This window comes from Blennius ocellaris (assembly GCF_963422515.1).
Source record: "Blennius ocellaris genome assembly, chromosome: 18".
Lineage (NCBI taxonomy): Eukaryota > Metazoa > Chordata > Actinopteri > Blenniiformes > Blenniidae > Blennius > Blennius ocellaris.
Window position 1 is genome coordinate 13,917,313 of NC_137667.1, and position 21,652 is coordinate 13,938,964.

The following is a 21,652-nucleotide window of genomic DNA, read 5'->3' on the forward strand; positions in this document are numbered from 1 at the left end:
TGGTTTCTGAAGCGTGACGCTTCAAAGCTCATCTGCAGCGCAATGTTATCCAAGTTGCACATTGATATTTAGTTTGAGCAGCACCTTGTTATTCCAGCTATGTCCAGCTGAGCTAATGGGCTCTCCAAATTGATTGGTTGTCAGATTAATGACACCTTTCCTGGCTTTTTATGAACCAAGCCCACAAGTAATCTCAGCGCCACTAACGACCTGCCGTGGATGAGAATCGCTGCGTTTTCCTCTCCTGGCCTTGATTAGACCTTGTCAGCGGTTACGTTTTGGTGGGCGTCAGGCAGGGCACACAGTGATGCTGGGAGTTTTTCCAGCTCAGTAAATCTTCAGAATTCCATTTGCACCTCGGTTATCCTCTAACAGAAAATGTCTCATTAGCAGCTGGGACAAGTTGTGTATGGAGTCAAGTGTGTAGCTCATTAGTGCAATGGATAATTGCTGGAATTTAATGTTAAGGGTTATTTGAAGCAATGACGCATCAACTGCAGACGGATATTTCTGCTTGACATCTTCAGCTTGTCACCTCGCCATCACCCCATGTGTGGCAGGCTAAAAAAGGTTTGACAGCTGACTTCCCCTGACCCGTCACGCGCAATAAGAGATACCAAACAAGTTTGGTCATATCGGAACTTTGAGTTTATTTACTCCTAGTGAAGTTGCGAATATATAGTGTCGCAAAATATTAGTTAAGATTTGTTTTTTCTCAGTTGGTGTTGGTTTTGAGAACCCACAAAAAAAACAAAACAACAACAACTGGAAACTGTTTGTGACGATGGCGCCCCGAGGCAGCTGGTGTTGGCCAGTGACATCTCTCAAACTCCCCTGGAAATGTACATGATAACGAGTGAGACTTTTTTTTTTAAGTAGTTCTGATTCTTCATATGGATGCATACAATTAAGATCCATCCATCTATCCATCCATCGTTCTTTGTGTTTAACACTCATTGTGTGTTTGGTGGGACTCAAAAAGACTCAAAACGTGTTAAAGTGGCTCTGTTAAGGATCTGATCTTTGTTGTAACCACCAGAGAATAATGCTTTTTTTTCCCCTGATAAAGATGACACGTGTCTCTTGAGATTAACAACTTTCAGAGAAAACCTTGTGGGAGACACTCGCTCCCTGCCGTTCTCCTACTTTCACCTGTACTCACTGGAGTGAAAAATACAGCTCGGCGCTCATTCACGGGTAGAAAATTGAGCTTCGGAGTTCACGTCTTATGCTAAGTTACTGCGCGGTGCAAGCCGCCTTTTGGAGAAGATTGGTGCGGTGCGCTGATGACATTTATCAGAATATGTAATGGATTCCCAGTGGGAGACAGAAAATGAAACTTCAGGCATGTGGAATAAAGCTTTTTAAAGCCGGGTGAAAACATGCTCCCGCTGAGATGGCATGGAGCCTAAACTGTATTGATGGTTGTTTTGGATTACAAACCATCCAATAATCAATAAATTTTGGCCTGGTGAATTACTTATTGTCTTTAATAACAACATGGGGTGAATGTTTGAATCTCGGCCCTTGAATGTGGGGGGACCGCGTTAAAATGCTGCTTGTGACGAGGAAAGAACCAGACATAAAAACTCACCACGGCGTACTGCAAAGTAGGAATGACATGCTGTGCTGACTGTAAAAAAATGAGCAGGCGGCTTAAATAAGTGAATGTTCCGATGCGCGAGTATCGAGAGAAATACAGTCGAGGAAGACTGGAAGTTGAGGAAAAAGTTGGGCGGGCGAATGAAGACTTCAACCAGAGTCACGCGTGAGTGATGGATAAGTAATTTACTCAGCACGACAGAAACCACAGCGAGGCAAGAGAATGAAACGGGCCCCCTACAGTAAACATTGCTGGAAGTAATGAGCAAACCATCAGCCAGTTGTTGTCGTGATCGAAGCTCCGGGGGTGGGGGGAGGACAACCTGTGGCGGTTAGATATCTCACTTACCTGCTCTGGGAAATAAACCAACTGAGAGGTGGAGACAACGGAAAAAATAAGAGTCAATAGGATGAAATAGGGGTGCTGAGAGTACGAGATAAGGCAGGAGGGGGAGGTGCAGGAGGAGGAGGAAAGGGCAACTGGAGTTAACAGGAGCAGCAGAGGAAGATGAATATGACTAAGAGAAGGGATGAAAAGTTTGTGCGAGGGGATGGATGGAGGATCCAGGGTGTAGCGTAAGCACGTAGGCTGACGACAACAATACTTCTCGTACACTCAGACACCCACCCTGTCAGTGTCATCGCCGCCGCCTCCTCAATGTCTTCTTAACACAGCTATTCTGAACTCGTTTCACTGTGTGTTCAGCAAACGCCACCAGCTTTTATTTATTCCGGCATCTCGACGTGTCTCTTAATAGTGTTTTGTGAAGAATTTTATTTATTTATTTTTTTTGTCTGTTTGTTTAAATCTCCCTCGGGTTTGACTCTGAAACCCATGAACTCATCACAGCAGAGAATGAAAGGTTTCACTGAAGTGTTTTACAGCTCCATCAGTATGCAAAGTATAGAGTCTGTATGTTTAAAAGCTGTGAAAAGAACTACAAAACCTGGTTTTCTAGCAGAATGCACAATGTGCGTTGTTGCATATTTATTTTTCTTACCCCCATTTCAGCTGCATGTAATTGGACGTTGCCCCACTGGAGAATAAGTCAGCCGTCTTTCTGGCTCTCATAAACGTCTTTGATGCCAGCCCAAGTATCCGCTGTGTCGCTGAGCTGGAATGGTTTTGAAAAATTAAGTGTCCTTGCTGACTTTCCCTCCTCTTGACCCTTTGCTTTTCTTTTATTCAAAACTTTAAGTGCCTTGTTTGGTTGGGTGCTTCCAGCCCATTGCCCCTCTCCTGGCATCTCCACTACAAAACAAAAAGAAAGTAAATACATTTTTTTTTTTTTTTTCTATGCGAGCTGAAAAAGTAACGTTTCATGACCACAATCTGGACCAATCGGTTTATCAAATCCTTTTGTTGTGACTGTGTGTTAGCCTCTGTTTCCACTTAATGCCGAGTTTACCAACATTAAATTAAATCTGTGGTGTAACTCCAGTTGTCATGGCTGTGATGTCGCAGCGGTTCATGTTTGGAAACTTTTCAGTCTTATCTCTACCCTCAATTGAGCAGCACAGCCCTGTGCCCCACCCTGTGACTTGTCCCTGAGGGCCTGGGCAGGAAATATCTGTACCATGGAGACAATCTGACGACTACGCTATGTGATTTATCATTTTTGGAAATTCCCCTCTGCCTTTACCCATTGTCAGCAGGGATCCTGCCCCTTGCAACACTGAATTGCAAAAAAGTATACACGATGTGTGGATGGAAATCGAACATATTTATCATTGAATCGGTACTGCTTCTTCCACGTACGTTCATTGTCATTAAACTAAGACTGATAGAACAAGGAGTGCAATATGGATTGTCTTTATCGATCCGAACTGTGTTCAATCAAAGGAAAGTCTAATAGCTATAGATTTTAACTGTATTGAAGCTTCAATACTCACCCAGATGTCATGTTGAAAAGTCTCCACAGTGTTATTATAGGCTTCACAGAATGTGCCTCATTATTCTACCATGAGAAGTAAAAAAGAAAGAAGTCTATGCAGTTAACCATGACGGTGTGAGATTTATGTTTAGTGTATTGATTACAGAATGTCTGCTTCATTTTCAATTAAAAGTTGGATAATGTTAATAGTTACAGTGAGGTGTGCTTATTCTTGCATTAATTCTCAAAGGAATTCAATCAATTGGACTGTATAGACATAAATACAAATGACCAAGTCCAGCTGACACAGGTAAATTCTGTTTTTGAGTAAGACTGAAACAACCCCCCCCCCCCACACACACACACACACTTATTTTACTGGTGTCATTTCGCACAAAACCTCTATGTCGTCTTGCTTTGTCTTGCATTTAAAGTTTCCTGAACTTAGATTTTAAGAAATCGCCCAGTAATTCCTGACGTTATTGCACCATGTTGTGATATATGGCTCTTGTAATCTGTGTACTGGATAACATAGTGCCAGATTTTTGCCCGTCCAGAGCCCCACCCTCCACTCAACAATGTCAACTCTATATAAATTCTCCGGGACAGAAGCCGACAGTAAATGTCTCCCTAGAGCGGAGCAGCACACCTCAAACCTCAATAAAAGGCAATTGCAAACCATCTGTGAGGAGTCGGTCATTTTATATGAGCTCACGATGTCCGTTGACTTTAAGGTCATCCTTTTGTATCGCAATAGTTTTTTGTTTGTTTGCTTCTTTCATTCGTCTTCCCCTTTGTCACTTGGAGGCAGTAAAAATGACTGGGGGTTGAAATATTGAGCATGTTACATGTTAAGATGTATGATGCAAACATATCAGCAAAGAGTCTCTCCTTTGCGAAAACCATATCAATGTTTCTTCAGGTGGAATTTCAGAGATGAAAAGCTTTGGATATTTTGAGTACACACTGTTCTTTCTCTGATATTACCGTTGGATTCCCACTTTGTTGTGCCTTTATCTTTTTAACTTTCTCGTTACTCATCACGCTTCCATGAGTCATTTGGAGTTGCTGCAGATCACCTAATGATCACAGTATTTGTAATTTTCTTAAGGGTGTCCTTGCGAATTCTTCTTTGTGCGTGGTCTTCGAGAGTGTGATCACAATGTTGTGCGTCAGCATTTCTACCATCGCACTCGAAGTTAATCAGGCATGTGTTACTTACCACCACATGCAGTGAGGCTTTATGTCGACAGCAGCTCTTTACCGCCACACCATCACCCTCTGAGCTTTTCATCACGCAGTGGTCCTCGACGAGGGGAAACTGCTCTTCATTAGTACTACATTAGTATAGTCACATGATGTCGTGAAGCCCCCCCCTCTCCTCCAAACACAGCAGGTGTTGCGTTCGTGTGCTAAATGTTCTCCTATCTCAACCGATGGAGGTGACAGCAGCTTCAGAGGCAATTACGTCACGGTCCCTTTTTTTTTTTTCCTTCCCTCTTCAGCTGAGGCTGTGCGGTGTATACGTGCTGTCAAGACCACCCACCACGGTCAAGCTCTTCAGCTCCTAGGAGGCACAGCACTTCAAATAGTCATGAGAGTGGGGAGAAAGTAGGAGTGATGCCTTGCTGGAGGAAAACAGTGATAAAAGGCAAGAGGGAGGGGCAGAAGTCTTTGAACACCAGGGAAGAGCAGGGTGATAAGAACCCCCAGAAGGCCTCTGGTTTTAAAATCCAGTCAAATCAGCCGGATGATAGTCCTAAAACTCAATGGTTTCATTTCTTTTTTTTGCTAAGGTCCGTCAAGGAACTAATTATTTCCGTTTGAAAATTGAGACCTGCTCCTTAATCTTTTAGACTTTCTTGAAATGAACCCTCCCCCTTTTGAGACAATATGAAGCAGACATTTTTCTACCAATGATCCACGAATACATTATATGTACATTCTGCTATGACCATTCTTCACTGTAAGGGGCACTTTTTATGTTGCTTGGTAGAAGTTTAATTTCACATCTGCAGATTAGGGATTTGCAGTAAATGAGACATTTCTGTATGTGACGATCTTCTAAGTCATTTTACCTCTGATTTGTATTCACTTTGCTGTTTACATTGTCTCTCCTGAGGCCATAACAAACCTATATTAGCTGATGCTAAATGACATTTTTCCACTGCTGCCTGTTTTCATTCGAATCATTCAGCTGTCTTTAATCATTCAGGAGATAGGAAATAAGATGCCTCTATTAGGGAAGTTACAAGTAATACGGTGCATCCTATCTATGGCTGGTGTCTTTTCACGGCTCCAGATCCATAGTGTTCAGCTCAAAAAGCAGGATTAGCCTCTAAGAACCTCTGTGTTTCACCTTCGTCTTAAGGTTATCTCCCAGGAGTCTTGTAGACAAACAAAAACACAAAAAGCCTCTCCAGAATCGATGCCTGATTGCTGGGCAACAGGACACGCAACCCTGATCAGTTTGAACCTCCCTGCTCTGGAGCTTGCATATGTATGGCAGAATGTAGTTTCAGCTGGAGAATGATTGAGCATGTGGAGTCCTCCAATGGAGGCGCTATCACATTAGTGAAGGTCAGATACCAATTGCATGTCTGATTGTGACTTTGTCACATGTGTGCGAGCAGCTGAGTTTTGCTTTTGGACTTTGATTTGTGATTGGCACCCCATATAGCAATTTTTTGTAGCAATTTATTATTCTGTCTCCTCATGTTCCTTCAGAACAGTCAGACTTGAAGCTATGCTGATCTGGTGATGGCAAAGGAACAACATGTGCATAATGTGATGAACGGAGGTGGTGTCGGTGCTGTCCTTCCAGGTTCACACTGGGTGTGTAACTCTTTCAATTGTATAGAGTGATACAGCACAATTTTCATTTCATTTGATGAGTTCATATATTGGATTGCAGAGTTCATTAACACAGTGGTTCCCAACCTTTTTTGACCAGTGTACCCCTTGATCTGGTTTCCATGTGAAAAGTACCCCCTCTCTCGTGTGTGATTATTCGCCTTAATGTGTACTTATATTTAACCCTTTGTCTTTCTATCTATCCAACTGCTCATTTAAATAAAACAATTATTGTGAGTGTAAAAACATACCTTTTAATGAGACACTTGCGCTTGCTTGTCTTTCATAAGTCTTTCATAATTCCTTTTTTCACTGGGCTCCCCTGTGCCTGCGTCCGAGGCGATGGTAGCAGTAGCGGTAGCTGGACGTTTACTCCTGCCTAGCCATGCATCCATGTTTACAGTCGGTATGCAGCTAGAGTTAGCTAGCTTCGCGAATCGTGCGCGCCCGCAGCAAGAATGTGAACCTTTTTTTTTTTTTTTTTTTAAAGCGCGCCACTTTATAGTCTTTTCATATTATGTGCATTGTAGTGTTACAATCACTGTGGATGAACTGCTACTCATGGAAAATAAACGTATGGCCTTACTAAAATTCATGATATAATACAATATAATATAGTATACATTTTTTTTTTTTGTGTGTGGATACTGTAGGCTAATTCAGTGATTCCCAACCGGGGGTACACGGACCCCTAGGGGTACGCGAGGGTATTGCAGGGGGTACGCAGAAAGATGATAAATTACCCTACAGTATCCACACACAAAAAAAAAAATTATACTATATTATATTGTATTATATCATGAATTTTAGTAAGGCCATACGTTTATTTTCCATGAGTAGCAGTTCGTCCACAGTGATTGTAACACTACAATGCACATAACATGAAAAGACTATAAAGTGGCGCGCTTTAAAAAACGTTTAACGTTTTAACGTTTTTCACGTTCTTGCTGCGGGCGCGCACGATTCGCAAAGCTAGCTAACTCTAGCTGCATACCGACTGTAAACATGGATGCATGGCTAGGCAGGAGTAAACGTCCAGCTACCGCTACTGCTACCGTCGCCTCGGACGCAGGCACAGGGGAGCCCAGTGAAAAAAGGAATTATGAAAGACTTATGAAAGACAAGCAAGCGCAAGTGTCTCATTAAAAGGTATGTTTTTACACTCACAATAATTGTTTTATTTAAATGAGCAGTTGGATAGAAAGACAAAGGGTTAAATATAAGTACACATTAAGGCGAATAATCACACACGAGAGAGGGGGTACTTTTCACATGGAAACCAGCTCAAGGGGTACACTGGTCAAAAAAGGTTGGGAACCACTGGGCTAATTTATAATCTTTCTGCGTACCCCCTGCAATACCCTCGCATACCCCTAGGGGTCCGCGTACCCCCGGTTGGGAATCACTGCATTAACATATGGCTGGAGCACTTTTATCTCTTCACGCCCCACAAACCATTCATTCAAAGTTTGACATGTTTTGTTATATTGTCAAAAGAGAAGCAAGGGAAATTAAAACACTCACACAAACATCTATTCAATTCAATTTATTTATATAGCTCCACATACAACGCAGTCATAGCAGAGTCACATCAGGGCTGTGATCTCAGCAGCTGGGTGCTGCCCTCCTAACAGGAAGAGGAGTGTTGGCGATAACCCGGGACGCCGGAAGTACTTTGAGCTGATGTGGATTTATAAGGTGGAGAATAACAGTGGCATCCTGCAGCAGCATTGATTTTTGACAGATGTGGTGCATTGTGGTAGCAGAAAGGATTAGATAGGATTCGATGAATCTTGAATAATCCGACAGGGGGATAGCTTCTCAGCAGCGCCATGGTAGATAGTTCGGCTGTTCGAATTGGGTTGTGTGCGTGTGGTTATGTGTTTTGTATATCTGTTTGGTGGCCATGTTTGTTCACGCTGGGGTTCATTTGCTGTTTGTGATCCTTGCATATGATTTCCCCAACCATCTTTAGATTTTGTGGCCTCTGCTCCTTCTTGACGGCCTCTGAGATCACAAACTGCTTCTGGCTCGTCGCTTTCAGCTGTTGTTATCTGACATTTTCCCTTTCCACAGTTCTCACTATATTTGAGCCAAAGTAATTGACACAAAGATGATGTTGTTACATTGTTGGATTTGCTCAATCACATTTTAGGTTTAGTGTTCATGACTTCATATTTGATTGTTAGTTAGATTTGAGAAGTTGTTTTTTTTTTCCATTTCAACTTGATGATTTGGCTTTGCTTTTACAGCAAATTCAACTATTCACACACACATTTGTGTGCTCACCGGGCTCCCATGCAGGGCACTGAAGCAACTTCAAATTCATTGATTTGTCCAGTGACATCTAATAATTTTGTTTTTGTTTTGTTTTTTTTTGTTTTTATTGGGGGCTGCACTGCTAGCATAAAATCGAACTCTGATTGCAAGTGAACAATCCTAAAATGTCTAGTTTCAACACAATTTGAAAAAAAACAACAAAATGGTCCAGCAATAGAGGAAATGTTTTTTCATCATTTCACCAGGAATTATACATTTAAAAAATAGCATGTTTAAATTCTTATTTTTTAATTTGTAAATCTTAACTCTTTGGGATATTTAAAACAAAAATGGATAACACTGTATGTACTCGTACGTCCTTGCACCAAAATGTAGTGTATTTGGAATAGGGCTCTTATTTTACTGGGATGGCAAACCCAAGATCTTCAGTGTTATGAATTGTCAGGCCACAAGGTTTACCTTGTCTTTCCTCACAATGCCAGATGGTATCGGATTCAGCTCTCAAACCCCTGAAAAACCTGTGGATGTAGATATAGAAGAAAGAGGGATGGATAGAAGAATTATTCATAATACTTGGCTTTTTCCAAATATTTGGACAAATAAAGCCTTGATACATTTTCAAAGAAGGCCTCATCAAATCAACTTAGCCAAATTAATGAAGCATTTACTGAAATTAGTATATTGATGTCATGGTCGTACATGGGTTGAATTAAAAGAAAATTGATCAGTCATGCTGAAAATGGAAGCCCCCTTAAAAGCCATTCAGTTGATGTGACCGGCAGGTTGCTCTTGTCCTATTTAAACCTCTGACATCTTGGCTCACCTGTTCTCTGTGAAGTGTTCGCTGTCATCCTGCCAAGATCTAAAAAGCTCTCGCAGGCTATTCAAAAAAATTAAAAATAACACTTGAGTCTGGCAGGAGTTTTGAAAATATCTCCAAATTATTTGAAATAAATCATTCGCAGCAAGGGAAACCATCCTCATCGACTGCCAAATGGTCCAGGACTGGCCTCCACTGCAAATTCAGCCCAGAAGCTAATTCTGCATGCCAACCTGCTATACAGTGCTTATTAGATCATTCTGGCCCTGTGCTTTTTGGTATGAGAAACAGAGGGCGTATCACATTTTCCCTGACACCAGATGTTTGTGGAGTCTAAAAGAGGTTGATGGCAGAGAAGCCAAACAGCCCACTTGGACAAAAATATGGTGGGATAATTTTGTTTTGCGGCTTTGTCATCACGAATGACCCCTTTGAGGTCATTTATTCATTTATATGGCTTAAGTGTTTTGCCAAAACAATCCCGTTTGACCAATTTCAAGGGGATGGCGATGATAAGGCACTGCAGTGCTCATGTAACATGTCGGCTCTGCTCACATGAAGGCCACCTGTATACTGTATTTCATACTGCAGCCTCTGTTTTCCCTAAAAATATTTTCAACTCGTGCTTCTCTGCTTCCCTTTCCTGCTTTCCATTCACCCAACCTCCCTGCTCCACCACCTTCTCTTCTGATTTTTCCATCTCTGACGTCCCTTCATGGTTTTGTTTGCCAAGGCACGTCTTACTGTAAGTTGTTTGTCGAGTTTCTCCTCAGACTGTGTTGCTGTCGTCCGCTTATTCAGTCAGCATCTTTTTTTTTCCTTCTTCTTCTTCTATCCTCATCTCTTTGCCCGAGGGATTGGAAGCGTTACATTCTTACCCCTGTAATGGTCCTAATCCGCTTAGTTTTGTAATGTAGCCCGACATTAACCCCTGCATCCCCTGCCTCAAGCTACATCAGGGTGTGTTTGCGGGCGAAATATGTCTGTTCTTTTTGAATGACACTGTTGCACAAAGTTAAAGTGTCGGAACCTGTGGTAAGCCAAAATTGTCAAACATCACTTCTCCTCGCCTTTAATCTCGGCTTCCATTCATTGTGGAATCAGCTGCGCTTGTCAAATGTGCCAATTCGCAACAGCTAATTTTACGTCCTTCGGGAGAAAGCCCTCAAACCGTATGTATTTGTCAGAAATGCTATTTAAAGGCCTCAAGTATGTAAATATTTTTAATTAGCTAAGCGTACTTCAAAGTCTGTCTTATAAATATGCAAGGTAGCATTGCACTTTTTTTTTTTCTTTTCCCCCCACTTGACAGCCATCTGTCTGCATGTCTTTGATGCACACCAAATGTCTAGCCTGCTGTTCAGCATGCCAGCATACATTTACACACAAACAGTCCCCAAACACCTCCACACACAGGTTGAATATATGTGTTCTATTTTAGTGCCTGTACCTCTTTAACATAGCCCTATAGACCGCAGCCGGTGCCCATGAGTCTTCAAAGCATCCAAAGACTATATAGATACGGAGTTCGACTAATGCAAGTTGACGGTATTGAGACTTTGGGATCATAACTGAAATGGTTATTTTTTGGAGAGAAGTTGACATCCGAAAAAGAACTGTCAGGTAAAAAAAGTTGTTCATTGTTAAAAATGCACAAGTAAATATATTTATGGAGCAGATTGCAGCTGCACTCCCAGTTTGCTATTACTTCACCGTTTCCATTCGGTGAACAAAACAGCTACATGTTTTTATCACAGGTAGAAATTTTCCACCTCAACTCTTTGCAGTCTGTCCTCATGAGCCATTCATTCACTGTCGGTCCTGCCATACTTTTGCTCATTCCAAATTCTGGTCGTTATTTTACTTAGGATTTCTCAGGAATCCCGCCGTTTCTCTGAAACGCTTCTTTTGCTGCCACATTGCTGCCGGTGCAGGCCTCAGGAAGTGGGTGTGTCATGTGTTGAATTGGTTTAGGGGAGAGAGAGGGAGAGAGAGGGGAACAGAGAAAGAGAGCGAGAGGGAGCGAGAGGGGAAGAGAGAGGAGGGGAAAGGGAGGATACTGATTAAAATAATAAACAGCTGTGTGATAGACTGGGGCCATTGGCCAGAAAGAGTGAGAGCAATGTCGGGAGAGAGAGGAACGGGGAAACCAGCTTAGGACTTTGTTTGACCTCCCAGAGAGACGAAATGCTGAAGAAGAAAGGCAGATTTTACGGAAGTTTCTTCATCCCGGAGATGAAGAGGAAACCGATGGAGACGGATAAACCTCGTCTCCTTCATCTTCTCAAGGAGCAATAAGATAACTGTCAGGTTTTTGACTCAAAAAGGCCAGTGAGTCGGACTCTGTGCCCCGGGACTCAGTCGTGGAGTCTTGAAGCAGCCTCCATGAACATGTGGCTCCAACAAAAAAGAAGACGGCATTCTTTGACTAAGTGGCCCAGTCATGGCAGTGATTAGAAGGGTGTGATAGAGCGAGACCAGACTGGGGCTGGAGAACTGAGGGGCGGGTAGTCAGCCAGACACTGAAGTGACTCTGTCTCTTCCAGGCCATGTTACCTTTACTCATGGGAACGAGAGGGCAAACCATGTGCCTCTTTGTGCTGCCATTTCCCCTCTTAAAGTGTGGAGAGTTGTGTGACTCGCAGGAATAGAGTGCTTTTATATCAGAGTAATTGAAAACAAACGCCTCGGCGCTGCCCTGGTCTGGACCGCCGGACATCGTGTAAACAGCTTCCTTCATGCCCGGGGACTGGAGTTGAAGAAGGGAAGCAAATCAGAAGTGGACCTGTTCTCAACTACTCGGAGGATTATATCAGCCTGAATGTCCCCTCAGACACAAACTGTTATCTGTGCTCTGCAGACCTCCGCCCAAGATTTGTTGGATTTCTTTCCCACTTTCAGTGCCTCCATTTTTGGCCAGCGGAACTCAACTGCCAGCTTCCAGGTGCTACTTTGTCAGACCTCTAAAACGCACCGGTCGGCCCGAAATCTCACTGCCAGATGTGAAACATGACTGCAGGTTAGCCGTCTCCCTTCCTGCGCAGACTGGCCGCCGTTCAGAGGAGGATGCTACGAACATGTGGTGCAATTGGGCGAGCACACACAGCAGCGCGCCGAGGCGTGTGTGAAGTGTGTAAACCGCCAGTTTTGGGACTGCGACCTGGATTTGACCCTTTTGTGTTTGAACTTTGCTCAGAAGTTGAGCATCTCTCCTGTCGGATCCACCGTCGATTTACTGATGCTCAGAAGTCTGCTGTTGAAGGATCTGGTTTTGCCCGCAACCACTGGAGGACTTATCTACCTGTCTGAAATCTTTAACATCTTTTCACCTGCATGGCGATATAAAACAATGTAGTGACTGGAGAGAGCGGGAGGAGCCAGTGTACACACTCCACAATGATTGGCCTCAATTTCAGCCTTCAAGACCTGCTGGGCAAGTTTGAACAGGTATATGTGCACATTTGAGGAGGTATTTTTCAAATCTTTATTGGTTCAAAATGCTGCTAACAAGGAGTGCAGACATAACAACCTCTCACTCTTCTTCCCCTCCTGTGTTTGTTGTTGTGGAGTTAATGTAGTCAGCTTTATGAAGTCTGAATAGTCATCATTGGACTCATTAAATGGAATAATTGGTTCTGGCCTGCTTTGCTAGTTAGAAAGGGCTACCAAGCAGAGAGGGAATCACCATAAAATGAGACCGGAGCCCTGAAATGAGCATAATTTGTCAAAGCAGACCTTTGCCTTAATTGCTTTATTATGGGCTAAGACAAACATGGCCTATCCCAGTAAGGGTCATTATTGTTTGTCAGTATAAAATAGATATTTTGGGATAAATTGTTATAATCAACAAGACATGTTGGTGTGTTTTATTTCAGCCTCGGTATGCTTGATGCTTTAATCCTTTATAAAACACCTGAGTAGAAGTTAAAGCTTGCTGGGAAACTCTGTCACAGCTTATCTACCAGCTCTCTCTCTCCTCTCTCTCCTCTCTCTCTCTCTCTCTCTCTCTCTCTCTCTCTCTCTCTCTCTCTCTCTCTCTCTCTCTCTCTCTCTCTCTCTCACACACACACACACACACACACACACACACACACACACACACACTGTTTGTGTTTACTGTGGCAGGCAAGAGACGTGGCTGATTGGCTGTTTGTTGAGTGTTACTTCAAGTACTTTCAAGTGTTTTCACAAATGGAAGTCGAAAGGTTCACAAGAATAGTTTTTCACTTTTCCACAGTCGTCCATCAGTTAAAGATTTTTTTTTCCCTCTTTATGAATTATTAAAAGAAAGTAAAGAAGTCCATTTTTGCTCCATATGCAAGCAAATAGGTCATAAATAAATCATGAATTGCCTTCCAACAGAACCCAGTTGTGACTGACATTATGACCTTTGGCACACACATTTTGTGTGCGTGTGTGTTTAATCAAGTGAGATAGAAAGCGTGTGGCTTAGAAAATGATCCGTCACTACCTTTAAGCACCTCAAAATCCCCACGAACTTCCAGCACGGAGTAGTTTTTCACCGGGCAAAATACAATTTAAAGGGCCCCTTTAAATTGCTCTGCTGTGCGCGTGAAGGTGCTAGTGTGCACAAGTGTGTGTGCGCAGTCAACTTCCAGTGGCAGTACAAGTGCTGAAGAAAAAGGAAGCACTTGGGTAATGACTTGAAATGCAGCCAGCTGGCTTGGTGGCCGAACGTCTCTCTGTCGTTTACTCTTTGTCCGTCCCGTCTTTTTCTTTGTTTCACCGTTTCTCCTTCTATGTCTCTGTATCGTCTTGCTGTCCCCAAATCGGTCCCTGTCTCTCTCCCTTTCCTGTGACCTTTCAGAAGTATTTGATTTGTGTCAGAATGCCAGGGGGTGATTATCTTTGCAGATCACCATGGAGGGATTTGATTCAGCTTTTGTGAAACGTCCATTAGCGTCGAGTAAAGTGCAGTACAATGCCACAGATGACTCTGAAGTCCATGTCATTTGTAATCTGGTCATTCTCTGACTCTTGTTTTATCCACTTTTTCAAAGAGCATACTGTAGAGAATTTGAGCTGCTGTCACATATTCAGCTTATTGCTCTCATGTTCTGTCTCGTCATGAGCTCTGAAATGCATTATTGAAGTTTATGTCTACAGGATCATGTTTGTGTGTATATAGAAGTGTGAATATGTGCTATAAAGGTTAGTTTTTGTATATTTTTCTTTTCTGTTGCATTGTATTTATTCATATAAGTAGAGATTGACGTTTTATTTTTACCAATGGTATCATTGTAGCTCATTAACGCCAATGGAAAAAATATACAAAAGAAACAACAGACACAATTAACGTCAAAGAATTTGGTATAATTAGCACAATGGTGAAATCTTGGAACAAGGTTTCTGGTTGATGTTTAGTAACACAAAAAACGATGAAACACTGCAGCTACATACAAGAATAACTTTTCCTTGATTGTCTCATTACAATTGCTGGAAGATGAAACTAATGATTAGCATAATTCTTGTAATACTACATTTGGAAAGATACACAAGTTACTACTTTGCGCGCCAGTGATGGGTAATTTCCTGCAGAATCTCTGAAATTATTATATATCACAGTGTTGGAGGCAATAGGTCTCATTACATTTTTCCTATCTCCACTCATTTTGTCCCATTTGTAAATCCGTCTCTGAGCTCCAGGCACTGTTACACTCGTCCGTATGGTATTGGAGTCTTTCTCTTTATCTGCAGTTGAATTAGGTTGAACTGAGGGGAGTCCCATCAGTGTGTGTGTGTGTGTGTGTGTGTGTGTGTGTGTGTGTGTGTGTGTGTGTGTGTGTGTGTGTGTGTGTGTGTGTGTGTGTGTGTGTGTGTGTGTGTGTGTGTGTGTGTGTGTGTGTGTGTGTGTGTGAGAGAGAGAAAGAGGAGGAAAATGGAGCAGTTTTACACATCTAAAAATAAAACATTTGACAGGATCCTCTGCTTGCGTCAGCCCCCCGTGTGGTTCATCCCTCACATGAAAATGCTCACATAGTCTCTGTGTTACGGACTCTCTCGCGCCAACTGAAACTGTGGTCTGTCACAGTATTAGTGCCTCGGCTGCTCGAAGCCATACATGCATTAACAGAGCATCGTGGGACAGCACCACATTGCATTAGTATTACATACTGTGTCCCAGCATGAAATTTGCCAGGCTTGCTCTCGTAAAGGCCTCGTATAACGTAATGCATCATTAGCAGGGAGGAAGACATCGCTTAGGGACCTGCTCCGATTTGAAGACGGGCTTCCAAGTCTTTGGAGGACTTTAATATAATCCAGTGTATTTTTTTTTCTTTCCAATAGCCAGCTCTGATGTATGATTTTAGATGTGATGTGAATTGATTATACCCAAAGAGCACATCGACTGATAACCCTGGGTTTTTCTAAACGAGTGCTTTTTCTCTCTTATGTATTTGCAGGACATCCAGGCCGAGATTGATGCCCACAATGACATCTATAAGAGTGTGGAGGGGAACAAGTCGAAGATGGTCAAAGCACTGGGGAGCTCTGAGGAGGCTGTATTCCTCCAGCACAGACTGGATGACATGAACCAACGCTGGAGTGACCTGAAGACCAAATCAGCCAACATCCGGTGAGTAAAACTCTCCGGAAAGCAAAACTCCCTCCAGCATTTTTCCCCTTCCTCTGCTTTTAGAGGTCATTCTGTCTTCTCTGTTGCTGCTCTCAACTCTTGAAAGTGTCTTGGCAGAAGGTCTTTCTGATGGCAGTGGATCAAGTAGGTCTCGGCCTCGGTTTACTAATGAACCAATGATTCGCACCAGTGGCAAAGTTATTTTCTAGGGAGGGACTATTATGCTTGCATTTTAGATTAGAAAATAAGTAACAAGTGAAAAACACAAGGGGCCCTATTCTCGTGTTGGAACAACAACCACCGGATGTTATTCTCTCCCTGACTGTTGGGTATTTTCTGACCAGGGAATTTGCTTTGCCCATCTGTGCAGTATTTCATAGCCCAGGTGGGAGGAAAGGCACAAACATGTGGGGGAAATTCTTTTCAGTGAGGTAGAAACAAAGTCTTGTTATTATTTTGGTGAAAATTATGTCTTCGCCTACCTTCTGAGAATAGACATCACCGAACCTCATCTCTTTCGCGTATTTCATCCACATGGCTTTTAGTAGCTTATTTGGCAAGATCAAATAAATATTTTTAAGAGGCGTCAAGACCTAACTACATGTTGTGTCATTCTCCCCCCAAAAAATGTAACTCTCACTGAAACTTTACAACATCGCTTTCCAACCAGTAAGAGCCCGAAATTGGCTTGAGAACAATAAATAAAGCAGCATGTGTTCATTCATAAATGAACACAAGTCATCCTCAGCAACACCATATTGAAATGCTCTCTGCTCTTCATTTTAATGAATGTGCAGCATCCAATTTGAGAAGCGCCGCACCAGAGCACAGGTCCATTACACGCACTGTCCATTGTTTTTGCCTCAATTACATCACATGAAATGACAACGAGCTGCTCCACAATAACTTCCACACACATCTGCCTGGTGATAGCTTTTAGTTTATTAGAGCTCATCTTGTGTCTCCACCTCCTTCCAGAGTGGAAGTCTACATCTTACAGTCTTTATTCTTAATACATAAAAGATATTGCTTATATTTTTCAGATTTCATGAGACTAATTAGCTTTTCTGAAATATTGTACACTGTGATCATCTTTCCTAAAATATACAAGGATATGTTTTTTATTGTATCACCATTATGATTGTTAGCATCGGTCTTTAGCTGTTTTTCTGTTTGTTCACAACTTCTATGCTTCCTTGCAATTTTCTCTTTTTAAGATTTTGCTTCACTATGATTGGCTAGTTCAGAGTGCTGGGACCATTCATATGACTGACTGTGAACAGTCAGCCTCAGTCAGATGAATAGCATCTTTTACGTTCCGAAAGTAGCAAGAGAACCCCCGCGACGTATCACTTTGATTCAGTTGGTGCGATTGTAAAATTGAGATTGGGCCCAAGGTGGCATTGAATCCCTCTGACAACTAAAAGAGGATAAAATATGTTTGAAAAGAAGGGATTTTCTTTCCACTCACATATCACATATCAAGTTAAGCTGGGACTGAGGCCACTATAATATCATTTGTTCCCAACATCTCGTAAAGTGTGTCGCGCCGTGTGGATTCGAATAGTAATTTCTTACTGCGCATCAAACGAACCATCGGTTATTTTCATGATACAGCCTTGCTCGGATAGCTTGCATTCATTGATAATTGAAATAACAAATACTGAACACTTGCATAAGGTTGTGGGGTTGTACCACTAATTCCAGCACTATAGCATCTGTGGGGGTGAAATACTGCTCCAGAAAGACTCGAGAGTCACCACCTGGGCCCATAAAATTCCGATGACATAAATAATGCCACGTTCGCCAAAATCATGGCATAAATAAGGATGATCGGTGTTGGGTGGGACTGTTGGTGGTGAATAAAGTGGTGGTAGAAGTGAAGATGACGGGGCCAGATGGAGACGTTCAAAGACAGAAATAAAGAGCAAAGATGAAGAGGAGCAGCACGGGAGCACAACAAAGCTGCGGGTGGTGGGTGGGGGGTGGTGGGTGGGTGGGGGATGGGAGGGTGAAAGAGGCTTTAGATGAACCAGGGGAAATAAAAAATGGTGCAGGGAGAGATTGTGTATTGAAGACGGTTCAATCTGAGTGGAAAAAGATGGGTCTGAGTCAAGGTCAAATGGTGCAGATTTAATAGACTTGTTGCACAGGAGCACAAGCAGGAGAGAAATAGACTGCGAGAAACAATTTGTGTGTTTGGTAGGAGGTGAAAAAGCATCCGTGGTGATTGCATGCAGCCCATTATGCCTTAATTGCAGTCCATGTGTAATTAAGGCTAACTGTGTGAGTGGCAGTAAGACATCCCAGTACACTGTGTTCAAATTGATCATGCCCCGAGGAAAGGAGAGAAACAAAAGTGCTTATCAACACATATTGCATGCATGCTACCACCCACACGCTTAGCAGCCAACTGTATCCGTTTTTGTTTTTTTTTATTCCAGTAGGCCTCTCATGAGTGGTTCGCAATCGGGCTTGTACAGGTTTTTCTGAGGATAACATTTATTTAACCATGTTCAAATGAAAACACCAGCCTGTCCAAAACTATTATGAGAAGATGGGTTTTTTTTAACCATGAAAAGAAAAAAAATGCTTGAAAACAGTGTCACAGTTTTTAATTATATACATGCAAAATAGAAAAAAATATATAATTTGTTATGGAAAACAACAAGCAGACTACCGTAACCTACTTAAATTCAAAGACGACCCAAACTAGATCCATCTAAAGGGACAACTAGAACAATAGAAAACAAGAAATATGTTTGAGCTGTGTGTGGTTTGGTGGTGGGGGGAAAAAAAAGCCAACAACACAGGAGCAACTCTCAAAGACGTGTTGTGAGAATAATTTAAGTGGTCGGTTTATGTTGGCAGAGCCCATCTGGAAGCGAGTGCTGAGCGCTGGTCTCGTCTGCTGGGCCTCCTGGAGGAGCTGTGGCGGTGGATCTGCGTGAAGGATGAGGAGCTGGCCAAGCAGATGCCAATCGGGGGGGATGTGCCCACCCTGCTGCAACAGCAGAACCACTGCACGGTACGGACCACTGCCGCACACAGCGTGCGCACCACACATCCGTGTTTCTTCCTGTTTCTTAATGCTAAAAATGTTTCTTAATGAGTCGGTACTTTAACGGTGATCTATTGCACTAATTCTGAGCAGAAACGATCAAATTCAGAAAGCAACCAAATGTGTTTGCGCGGCCTTTTAAGCACATGCAGCTGGATGATTTTACACATTAAAAAAAAGGTTAATTATTTAAAAACACTTCATCAGCTTAATAGATAGATTGAACTTTCTTTAAACCAAATGAGTTTTGTTTTTTCCCCTTGTGAAAAATTAACAAATTTTTTTCTGTGAATGTAGATAAATCACTAAGAAAACACACTCATTTAATTACCATGTAATAGTGTTGTTTGTCTATATCAGAAATTTTGCAGATGTGTACATTTGAAGTGATGCTTTAGGCTCCAACACATTAGAATGGTGGCTATCAGGCTCCTGCAGAAGGTAATTATCGGCATTATTTATGTGAATTGTTTACTATATGCAACTTTATACTAAAGCTATTTTCAAAGGAAATTTATCACAACATTATCATTGTCTCCATGGTGATTTGCAATAATGGCAAACTGTTCAGAATATTTTTGTGTTGAGTGCATAAACCAGTGTCACATATCTTGAATGGAGAGAGGCACAAATGTTTCTGTGAAGCTTAACTTCAAAAAGATATGCTGACTATTGGCAGATTATTTTTCTTTTAAAGCAGTGGAATTAATTACTCTGACATCAAAAAAAATTCGATTTATAAACAGATATCATGATCAGGAGTCATTGCAGATATTTCAGCATGTTTCTTTTTAATTATTACATTTTGTCACATGAAATTGAAACTTTTGTCCCAACAAGCAATCAATACTTTTATTGTGCTGACCCATTCCCACTTTTGCCATCACTGCTGTTTGTCGTCCGTGTTCCCCGCTGTATTATTTATCGTAACCACTGGTTATTGTGATAGTGCATCGGAGTGTAATTGCTTTCAGATAAATGACTCAGCCCATGGCTACTGTTTACTCCCAGTCTGTTGGCCGCCACCGCTGTTGACATCGTAATGCGTTTCCCCGCACCCCTGTTCGCCACACTATTATTTTGTTCCCCAAAACGCCTTGAGAGTAAATGTGCGTTCATGCGTGGGAAAAGGATCAGAAGCACGCTGAGACAGATCAGCCACCGCACTCAGGGACAAGCGCGCGCAACCCCAGTCTATTATTGGAGTCTGCAGTGGACGTATGATTCTAACCAGGCCTTTGTCCAGCCGAAGCGCATTTCAACCTGGGTGCAACCACGACTCGTCCTCACGGATGTTTTATACCTGCTTTTAAGGCTTCAAATTACATGATGTAATTTCATTGAACGATGTGTTTTCACATGGCATTTTGGTCTGTATGAAGTCATCATGCCCAATAGCTTTTCACTGAAGTTTAAATTAGGTAGATTCTTTATTGTGAAGCTGAAAATGGAAAGCACCGTAATCTGTACTTTCCGGGTTATACGGCACTACTTTTTTAACTCTTTGGCTTAAACAATGACGCGGCTAATTTATGGATATTTACGAGTTAACGAGCTTCATGTCACCTATAAATTGGTGATGCGTTCAAGTGAATCACATAACTCCAAAATGTTCTCAATTTTTCTTTTTAAATTTGGCGGGTGCAGCTTATATTCAGGTGCACTCAATAGTCTGGAAATTACAGTACTTGGACAGTAATGGGTTTGAGGTAGAAGAAAATTAATATCACAAGCCAGAAACAAAATCATTACTATGGGATATCAAGAAAGACAAATCAGTGATCTAACGTGGAGACTGAGGGCATTTCAAATGACAGACAATCAATTTCTTGGCTGCTAGAATTACTGCTAAGTATAGCAGTTCATGATTTAATGAAGGGATATTTTTCAAAAGAACAGATTCCTCAAATGGATAGTTTTCTCGAACACCAGTATACAATATGGATATGAAGGACGAGTGGATGAATACATAGTGGGATAATACCTTACCATGTCTGTATGCTCTGAAAGTCAATGACGGCAAATAACATTTTAAAAACATTTATTTTTTGTGTATATTTACAGAAACTGTAAATGCAGTTGGCCCTATTGCTGTCAGGAGTTTAGTGAAATCAATGCAGGCAACCAATTGCTAAAGTTAACAGTTATTCCGATTCTGGTATTCAGTGATAAGGACAGAGAATGACAGCAGCTCTACAACTCTCCATTACTTTTGTGTCAGCTGTTGTCCCCGTGATTGTTCTGTCAAATGATTGTGTCTTGTTAAAGTGTTTTGAGTCCATTTACCATTTATCCAAAGTGACGTGTTTCTTGGTAAAAGCTGAAGATCGAGAGTCACTGACTCGACGTATGACTTTCCTCTCTTTTGTATTTTGGGCTTTTGAGGCAATGAGCCACAACCCTGCCCCGGGTCTGTGCCGACATCCAGACTTGTTTAGCGTCTTTACTCAACACTTGACAGACTAAACGGGCCTTGGTCCAGCGCTTTAGACAGGCTCCATTATATAAGGCTCTGAGAGCACACGGCAACAGAAAAGTACAATCTCCCTGCATCTCCACTTCAC

General features: G+C 42.1%; 1 protein-coding gene across 3 annotated transcripts in view; it reads left to right on the plus strand.

The window, feature by feature from the left end:
* The window catches only part of utrn (utrophin), a gene marked incomplete at its 3' end in the record, with an annotated part of 189,877 nt that overhangs the window by 93,248 nt on the left and 74,977 nt on the right, over positions 1-21,652 (plus strand). For all 3 annotated transcript variants that reach the window (XM_080514402.1, XM_080514403.1, XM_080514404.1), the window contains exons 56-57: positions 15,855-16,027; positions 18,899-19,055. In XM_080514402.1, the coding sequence (XP_080370528.1) occupies positions 15,855-16,027; positions 18,899-19,055 (330 nt within the window). The remainder of the gene's footprint in view (positions 1-15,854; positions 16,028-18,898; positions 19,056-21,652) is intronic.